Below are 10,040 nucleotides of genomic sequence, written 5' to 3'. Positions count from 1 at the left end.
ACTAGCTTGAGCCTGTCTCAAGCTAAAGTCCTCCTGTTCCGCAACGGATATTGCTTCTTCAAGCGTATCCAGTTCCAAGCGGAACAGGTGGAACTTTACGGGACCATCCGTAAGACCTTGCATGAACACCGTAATCAATGTGTGTTCATGAACTGGGTAATTTGTTATACAATTCGGTAAGAGTCGTATGTGCTGGGCATATGCGTGAACATCACGCTTGCCTTGCTTGGGTTCAGAAGCTCTGTACGAGCTCTGAAATCAGCCCTAGGCGGTTCAAACGTCTGTTTAAGACGGGCTTTAAAAGCCTGTAGCGATCCAAAGACATATAGGTCGCGCAGCTTAAGGCCTAATGCCCAAGTTTTGGCACGACCTGCCAAATTTGATTGAGCAAATGCGACTTGCATTTGCTCGTCGACGATGTGACGTGCCCTTATGGCATCGTCCAACTCGACAAACCATCTCAAGAGGGAGTCTTCTTCGACTCCCCTATACTTAGAGATGTCAATCTTTAAGGTTTCGGGACGACGCGTTTGCGTCATCCCAGGTACAGGGGTCTGTACCTGTTGTAACCTCAACAGTTCTGCCTGTTGAGAGCCTTGCTGATTCAGCAAGGCAACTTTCCCTTCATCTCGTCAAGTTCATGTTGTATGAACTTGGCGATGGCTGAATGGAGGGCATCTCTGTCCAAATTGGACAGCATTGCCAAGATTGCATCGTTTCCTACGGTCGAACTCATTCGTTCGACCGCACTCCTTTCTATGTCACTTAGAAAGGAGTAGCTTTACGGGAAACGTGATGCGTATTCCCACTATCATCTAACATGTCCATGTTAGATGAGGAAAATGTGGTCCTTGGACGGACTACAAAGTGCTACCAGGTGTAACGGGGCACTACGACTTGTACTGCTTCAGTACAAGTCCACTTCGCACTGCTTCAGTTGCGAGTGGTGCCTCACGTTATTTCACGTACACTAATACGTGCAGAGAAAGACTTCTCCTTAAGGTAACTAGCTTAAAAGAGGTAAAATGAAAACTGTATTAATATAATTAAGTGTCTCTCTTTCTATCTTGTAAATGCTAACTTAATTATAATCTAATACCAACATGTAGTTGAATTCTTATCTTTATCTTATCTGTAACTCTCTCTTTGATTACCTCTACAGCTGATTAGTCTGCGGAAATAAATAAATATAATGGTCTATACCTATTTATGGATAAGAATTCCGAATATTACTATATAAAGTAATATTCTCCAAATATTATCTACCTTTTGGATAATATATTAATTAACAACCTTTATGTGTTAATTTCCTATTATCTGCCTTTTAGATAATATATTAATTAACAACCTTTAAGTGTTAATTTCCTTAAGTTAAGCAATTGTACACCGCTTGGGTGTGGTACACAATGAGAGCCACACCCTTGTCTATGTGATGTCCCTGAATGACGGCCGTTACGCGAGGTATCTAGAAAGATACGCTCGCAATACATATTAGTATCTGTCTACACAGATGGCATTTTATGATTGGTTAAAAATAGGAACTCCTATTAGAGAGGATTAAATATAAATCAGTCTGAAAACTTCTTCCTAGTTCACAAAGTGCTCACGTGGAGCTGGACTACCGCTCCCGTACGTCACTTGAACTAATGCACTTAGCTCGTTGGGTGAGGTCGCTTAGGCGCCCACTAACATCCTCACTGCACGTGAGAGAAGACGGTCAAACCGCTTACTCGCTGTGCTAAGGTGTGTGCTTAAGTAGAGCGTGGCCGCATTAAGACGTGTCAGCCTAAACTTGGTAGCGGTCCTTCCCACGATCCGCATATCTGAGCGTGTCAGTGAGGATGAGCCTCAATATCGATTGAGCTCATTTTCCCCACTCTCCGAACATCATCGGGAGGTGGCAAAGAACTAAGCATAGGGACTTGGTGAAAAAGCCCTGGCCAGGCGCTTGGGCAATCCTCCTGAGCAAAACGTTGCTCAGTTGGAGCAGTTTGAGGCATTAGTGCTCAGACAGCGGAGAGCTGCGTCCGAAGTACGAAGCCATGCTGCGGCGGATCCTGTCTCTCAGACTCAGGATGAGCTTAGGCGAGAGCAGACTCGGAGCGAGGCTCTCAACTGGACTGTTGAGATGCTCTCCGCCCGGCCGTATCAGCCGAGGCTAATTCGAATGGACCCGCCCAAGTTCGATGGAACCACAGCGCACATGATTGTGCACTGACTGTTAGCCGTGGAGCAATGCGGTGTGGCGCAGCTCATCGAGGACGACACCCGAATGGTGTCGTAGCCATGTCGCATTTGTGCGGTAAGGCCTCGGAGTGGGCTTACTCGGCGCTTATGGCGGATAGTAAGGCGTTTACTTCATGGGCGATCTCTTAAAGACAACGATTCGCGCCATGTATCAGCCGCCGAACAACGAGATGTTGCTTCAGGCGCGCTTCTTTGATGCGGCAGGCGAAGCGATCTCTACAAGAGTATGTGCAAGAGATGCGCTTGCTGTCGGCATCCATTACCGTAGGTCCGAGTCCGGACCACATTAAGGTGCCCAAGTTTATGAACGGACCACAGAATGACACATCGCGACAGGCCCTTTATAGCAAGGTGTCGTCGACGATGGAAGAAGCAATCCAAATTGCCTTAGTTGAGGAGCAATTCTACAGCAGTGCCTCGGCGACAGCTTGATATAAGCCGTCGGCTGAGAGGTCACTCCCATGTAGTCATCCAATGCAGATGTAGTCTACTTCAGGTGCGGCAAGCGCGGCCATATAATGGCTTGCCGCTATGGCAGGGTCCTTGCTGGGGCGAAGACGTCCAGCAAGAGGACTCTCTCCCAACGGGCGATGGCAAGAATCAGCGTACGAGACGCATGAGTTCCGCATCGACCACTGAGGGGTCGGGAAATGCAGGCGCGCAATAGAGGCGGGATGTCCTACTGACGTGGACTCTGAAGCTACTCTAAGTTCAGAGTTGTCGAACAATTGGGTAGCATAGTCCCTGAGGTACCGAAAAATTCGGACCTCAACCCTGCTGGTCTATAGCGCTCAAGTAGAGGCTATGACCAGGTGATGACCCTCCTTGTGGTTTCAGGTGCATCACGAGATTTTGTAAAATTCGTGGCTCTAAGAAAGAGACCAGCGGGGTGTTTGAATCGCTTTGCCAGATTGGCAAGCGAGAAGAGGTGGTTGTTTGTTTAGCGAACGGCGGCGCGCTCGTGAAGTCTGAGGAAGCTCAAGTTGAACTCGCCTTCAGCTTTAGTGACTTCTCTTGTAAAGAGAAGTTCACAGTGCTAGGTATCGAAAGCCTGTATGACCTCTTCCTAGGCATGCCATGGTTGGCAAAGCACCAACCATGGTAGACTGGCGTACACGCACAGTAGCGAACTCCACGCAAGATACCGGAAAGGATGTGCTCCTGCGAGAGGCGTATGCAACTGATGTCGTGTCGAATACAGTTGAGGGTGCGTTGACGGGATGTCAAACGTCACCAATTCCTACCCAGCTCGTGGAGACTGAGGTAGTGAATAGGACGATGACAAGTAGTCATGCGTCCGAATGTCCTGCACAGAGCCGAGAGCCTGTGGCAGTAGACGGCGAGCTGACAAGAAGTCATGCGTCGCATAAACCGGCACAGTGCCAAGAGCCTGGTGCGGTTGGAAGGGGTGCGTTAGCCAGGAGTGCAACGACACCCGCTTCCCAGAAAAGGGTCGTGGTAACTCGAAAAACGAGTACCCGACAGATTAGGACGATCAAAGGCACGTCTAAACGAGTGACCTTTGGATCAGTCTCTAATGAAGAGGACGGGCCTTCGAACGAGGTGTTCGAGGCCGTCAAAGACGAAATTGCGGAGGCATCCTCAGTTGAGGTGCTCCGGCAAGTCTTTAAATCTGCCGAGGAGATAGTAAATCTCCCGGAGATGTCGTGGGATCTGTTCCTTGCCGAATTAAAGACGTCTAAATGAGTGACCTTTAGATCAGTCTCTAATAAAGAGGACGGGCCTTCGAACTAGGTGTTCGAGGCCGTCAAAGACGAAATTGCGGAGGCATCGTCAGTTGAGGTGCTCCGGCAAGTCTTTAAATCTGCCGAGGATATATTAAATCTCCCCGAGATGTCGTAGTATTTGTTCCTTGCAGAATTAAAGGAAGAAGAGGTCGACGAAATAGTCACACCAGTTCCAGAAGAGAACTTGGTAGACTGCTGCTTGTTGTCCACAATGGCCGAGAGCATCCTTAAAACGGACAAAAGAAAACGGTTCGCTGCCCAAGGCTGCGCTGCCTTGGCAGACAGTCCGCTCTTTGAGGTTCTGTGGAAAGATCGCGATGTGTTCGCAGAAGAAGTGCCAAGCCGCCAATTAGCAGATAGGGGCATCGGGCACGAAACATACTTCGCACTTGGTACCAAGTATTGTGTCACCAGGCAATGGCCGTTGTCGAAAGAACAAGTCGAATATATCGATGAGTTCTTCGACAAGCGAGCCAAGGTGTTCATGAGAGAGTCCGATGTAGCCAAAAACGGTAGTAAGGATCCCAAGCTGTACGCTTTAGGAGTGACTTGTTGATGCCTCAAGGTTTGAGAAACGCACCAGCGACATTCAAACGAGTGGTGGCTCACGTGATACGTCAGCACCGTGCCTACAGGGGCGCGTAGGCACGGTGCTGACGTATCACGTGAGCCACAGCGCCCCATTACTTTGACTATATATTCGTGCATTGTATAACCGAGGACGGGTTGAGCGCAATAGAGTCGCACAAGCGTCATTTAGACGCTGTGTTGCAGACTTTAAAGGACGCCCAATTGAACGTCAGCTTGCAAAAGTGCGTCATATTGGTCCCCGAGATACCTGTGTTGAGCTGCATCGTAGGTACACATGGCGTACGAGGAGATCCAGACAAGGTGAAATCGGTAAAGGAACGGCCAATTCCACGACATGTGAAGGATTTGCGCCAATTTCTAGGGCTCGCTAATTAATCGCATAAGTATAGCAAGAATTATGCTGAGCGAAGTAAGCCATATTCTGAGCTCCTAAAAAAGGATGCAGAATGGGTTTGGCTGAAAGAACAAGAAGATGCGTTCACATCAGTGAAGCAATTTTTTGTAGAGGCACCGGTCTTGGCATTGCCAGACGCGAATAAGCCCTTTAGCGTCGTCTACGATGCAAGTAATGTTGCAATCGGCAGCGTGCTCATGCAGAAGGATAATGACGGCGTGACCGTGTCATTTCTTATCAGTCCCGGCTTTTGTAAGCCGCGGATCTGAATTACCCTGTCCACGACAAAGAGCTATTTTTTTAATAAAGCGTGCTCTTGTCAAGTTTTGAGTGCACCTATTGGTCATCGGACGATTTGTGGCTTATACGGATTACGCATGATTGCGGACCGCAATAAATTCACCGCACCTTTCGTCTCTAAATTTAATTGTAACTTTGAAAATAAGCCCGGTAATACAAATGTATTGGCTGACGCTTTATCGCGCAGACCAGACTTCGAGTTAAGATACTAGGAAAGTGTGTCTAGTGCTAAAGCACTATAGACCATTATTTCTATTTATTCCGCAGACTAATCAGCTGTGGAGGTAATCAAAGAGAGAGTTACAGATAAGATTAAGGTAACTAGCTTAAAGAGGGTAAAATGAAAACTGTATTATTATAATTAAGTGTCTCTCTTTCTATCTTGTAAATGCTAACTTAATTATAATCTAATACTAAACATGTAATTGAATTCTTATCTTAAAGAGAAGTCTTCCTCTGCACGTACTAGTGTACGTGAAATAACGTGAGGCACCACTCGCAACTGAAGCAGTGCGAAGTGGACTTGTACTGAAGCAGTACAAGTCGCAGTGCCCCGTTACATAATTGACCATCTCTTAAGTACACAAAATATACCTAACAAGGATTGTGTAACATAGGGCAACTTTAGCCCGTTTTAACTCAAGACAATAATCAATTGCTAAGTATTGCCATTTCTAGAGGTCCTCTTTCTGCATCCTAGCCTTGCTGGCCCACCCTCGAAACTCACACCAATTGTCACTTTTAGCCTAAAACGTTATGCGCTTTCAGGTGTTCATTAAAGTTTTTCTAAAATCCACCAAAAATCAATTCAATTAATCGTATGCAGCGACTAGATTCTCAAATCGAATATTGGCTAAAGACAATCAGTCACGCAAGTCAAGTACTTCTAGTAGCGTATATTAAGTGTAGCTATCTAGACTTAAATTTCAGCCACTGAAAACTCGATGGCACTTGTTTCGAAAGACTTAAATGAACGTTCCATGACACGACATTTGGCATTAATCGTTGCATGTTCCGACGTTTTCAATAAGGAATTATCCAAATGTCTCTGATTACGGTCCGTACCGCGTCGTTGTCTCCCGCGGCGTCGCATGGTCGAGTAGTAGCGATTCTTAATTGCATTATCCGTCCGTCCAGGCAAAAGACGTGCAATTTTCGCCCAGCAATTGCCCATGCGATCGCGTGTAGCAAACAGAAGGTTGTCTTCTGCTTCTGTCCAGGCTTCTTTATTCACCGCAGGACTTAAATGATTCACCCAGCGCTCTCGGCATTGCTTGCCAGAGCGCCCAGGTAGTAGCTCTGCGATAGCAGACCACTCATTGGCTCCTGTCATTTGAACTGTAGTTTCAAGAGCTTTGTCTTCAGTTAGACTCCATTGGCGCTTACTAAGCTTCTTTCTAGACCTTAATACGGTTTTATGACGCTTCCTATGGGGCGAGGTATCGCTCATTAAGATGGTTAAATCATGTGCAGAAGACACATTCACGTCGCGGTCATCAGGACTTTGATGACGTCGCTTAGTATTAAATACATTGTGCTCTAATGGACTCGCATTAATGCTTTTTGTGGCTGCAAATTGGGGCGACAAAGCTCCACGAAAAGCCGCCGTATCGACGCTAGAAACCAGGGGTGCGAGCTGCAATTGCATTGAAGAGATTGGCAGCTGCAAATCAATGATATTCACTAAGCGAAGCATGTCTTGTTGCAATGCTAATACGCTTTTCTTCATACACTCACGCTCCGCTATGTGTTGGTGTTCGCGTGTCATGAGCTCCTGTACGAGAAGCTCTTGTGCAGCTAAACGATCCTGAAGCTGCTGCACTTTGGTCTTTTCACTTGCGTGACCACTTAATGGCGTCTCTGGTATAGATATGGGCGAAATTACGCTCTTGTAAGAAGAGATTGGCGTCTCAAGTTCCTGCATCTTTTAGCAGCACCTTCCACTCGAAACGTCGCAGGACGATTTAATATTAACTTTTAGAGGCACCTGGTGTGTCACAAGACTTAATAAAAATAAAACGATCTGGTATGGCTGCAGCAGACGCCTCTATTTACGCAGCGCTGCAGCAAAGAGGCTGGTGCGTTTGTTTTGTATAATCTTCTGGAGGAATGAAGAACCTGTCAAAAGATGCGAATCTGAAGCTGTTTTGCAATGATTTTTTAGGCTGGAAGGGGATGCGAATTGGACGGTGGCAGACCTCTCGTCTGATGCATTGATTGTCATTGTGCTTAAGTTTCTCACGCAATTGCAAGATGCGTCCTATCATTTGCCGCGCGCTGAAGCAAAGGCACCATTTGGTGTCGCTGCACGCCATCGTGTAGGCTCGCAACTCGCCAAGATTCTCAAGGTCTGTGAAAATTTATAAAATGAAGCAACGTAAAATCGAAAAAAAAGGTGTCGAAAATTAATACTTAAGTACCGTTTTGTAGGAATTAGGGTATGCAGGAGATTGTGGGTACAATCATTTTTTATATCCAAGCGAAAACGAGACGAGAAATATTCTATTGTGGTTAGTAGGAAAGCTACCAAGGTCCGAGCTGGCAGCAGCAACTCAAGTGAAACTCAGTCAATCGGATATTTTACAAAAAGAGGTACTGGCAGATATTTTCACAAATTGGAAGCAGGAAAAAACATTGTATCTCCTCCCGAATTTAGATGTCAAAGGGTTACGAGGGTTTCAAAAATTGTGTTTAAAAACTTCTCCTCTGGAACTCCCGTGGAAAAGACACGCGAAAACAACTGATCGAATGTTCAAAGATTTTCCAAAGGATTCGATTAAATCGACGTCGCTTCTCGAAGCTCTCGCTATCATAAAGTGTGACAATATAATGTTTCTTCGAAATGACTTTGAAGACGTGGCAAATAAAGAGATGTCGGATTCTTTCCAATTAACTGATGCTGCGAAAAACAATGAGTTTGGGACTCCATTCCCACAACCTGTTGCAATACAGTCACTTGCTGGCACTTCCGTGGCGCCAGAAAAGTCGTTGTTGGAAAGAAGTAGTGCTACAAGTGATTCAATATCTCAGGAATGGATAGATCTGGCTTTTGAAGCATTGGCGGAAGCAAAGAGGAAGGACCATCCTTTTCCTTTTCACACGAGATGGAAACGAAGAAAGAAGAGCAGTCTTTAAAGCACCTTCAAAAACAAATTGATGACACGAACGAGCGTATTGCTGCAATGCGTGAAGTTCTCGATCGTAAACGCAATAAATTGCACAAAGTCGAGCACAATATCTTGGAGATTCAAACTACAAAGCAACAATTGCAAACGCAATTGGCAAGACAACAACAATTGTTGACACTGCTTCCACAGGCATCCGCAAACATTGCCAAGCTAGAAGCGCTTTGCCAGTCCAATGTTGAAAAAAAAATGGCAATCACACAGCAAACAGCGATACTTCGAGGACCATTGTTAAAGGAATACGCGGCTTTACAAGACCAAAAAGCAAGTCGAAAAGCTCAATGCCGACAATATATTCACGAAATCCATGCATTTCGTAATGAAATGCTCGACATGACGGAAACAATTCATCAAAAGATGGAAACCATGCAAGGACTTGAAAAAAAGCAACAGCTCGCGGAACGTAGCAAGAAGAAAGACGTGATGACTCGAACAATGTATTTATCCCGAATTATGGAGATTATTCAACAAGTTTATAAACAAAAGCACGAAATTTCAAAAATTTTAAACGATGTGAAAAACCTTCAAAGAGAGTTGAAAGCAGTGTCGGAAAAGCTCCAACGATCCAAAGCTGTGGCGGATGAGACATTGTACCGTGCTGCTACCAAGAGTAAACGTTCGAACAATATTAAGACCGAAGCTTATATTGATTGTTATCGTAAGTTTGCTCACGTTTGCGAATTGTTTGAAGAGCTCGTTTTGGTCATTGGGGATGCTGGAAAAAAGGAAAATGCCGCGCGGGATTTACGAGCGTGGATTTCGCAATTGGAAGCGCGTGAGAGCAGTAGCCAAATGCCAAATTTACTTGCTGATCTACAGAGTGTGCGTCTTGAGAATGACTCGTGTCAAATTAAATTGCGTCGACTGAGTGGCAAGAGTTAATAGTAGCAAGCAATAGAAAAAAAACACGCGTTTATCGATGGGGTGTCGATCAGAATTGTAGTTATTTGTTGAGAATAGTTCGTGAAGTTGAAAGCCCAACACTATTACGGGTCTTGTTGTTTTACATCATACACTTTCGATCCGAAATTCTGCTAAAACGCATACAAAAACGTTTCATCTCGCGTTTCCTATTGTGGTGGAGCAAAACTTGATCTCCCACCACGATAATGACTCGGAGAGCGAGGGATACCACGCGCGTAATGCGGGTCCCTCAGCATATCTTTTTCCAAAATGTCAAGCCGAAATTTCAGGCGTTCATGACCCTGACGATCCTTCGCGCGGACATCCTGAAGGTCTGAGGTCAGTCGCAAGACTTGACCCTCGAGATCCTAAATGCGTCGTTCAGCAGCGCTTAACGCCTGCGACTGAACGGACGCGGGAAAGGCAGCCGCGATTAGGTGGGCGAGATCGCCACTCCTATCGGGCGCCGCATGCATTGATGGATGCGGGTGGGAATCAAAGCTTCCTTGTTGGAAGGTTGTTTGCCCACCGCTCCGTGAGGCAAGGGTATCAGATCCTCGTCCAATGGAAAGGTTACCCGAAGAGTTTTGACTCTTGGGAACCGATCGATACCCTACGTATTGATGTGCCCGGCTTGGTGGCTGCCTATGAAAAGGAGCACCAGCTGAGGCC

At 46.0% G+C, this 10,040-nt stretch overlaps 2 protein-coding genes across 2 annotated transcripts; one reads left to right on the top strand and one right to left on the bottom strand.

Annotated features, from left to right (window-relative positions):
• Positions 1-6,199: 6,199 nt before the first annotated feature.
• CCR75_005858 (uncharacterized protein) lies at positions 6,200-7,204 on the bottom strand (the record flags this gene model as incomplete). Its single annotated transcript, XM_067963932.1, has 2 exons — positions 6,200-6,391; positions 6,620-7,204. 2 exons carry the CDS (start codon positions 7,202-7,204, stop codon positions 6,200-6,202), a joined length of 777 nt encoding a protein of 258 aa, XP_067815602.1.
• Positions 7,205-7,308: 104 nt separating this feature from the next.
• CCR75_005857 (uncharacterized protein) lies at positions 7,309-9,347 on the top strand (the record flags this gene model as incomplete). Its single annotated transcript, XM_067963931.1, has 4 exons — positions 7,309-7,358; positions 7,445-7,628; positions 7,711-8,270; positions 8,336-9,347. 4 exons carry the CDS (start codon positions 7,309-7,311, stop codon positions 9,345-9,347), a joined length of 1,806 nt encoding a protein of 601 aa, XP_067815510.1.
• Positions 9,348-10,040: the final 693 nt, after the last annotated feature.

This window comes from Bremia lactucae, linkage group LG16 (assembly GCF_004359215.1).
Source record: "Bremia lactucae strain SF5 linkage group LG16, whole genome shotgun sequence".
Lineage (NCBI taxonomy): Eukaryota > Oomycota > Peronosporomycetes > Peronosporales > Peronosporaceae > Bremia > Bremia lactucae.
The sequence above is the reverse complement of the archived record's forward strand: the minus strand, read 5'-3'. Positions and strand labels throughout refer to the sequence as shown.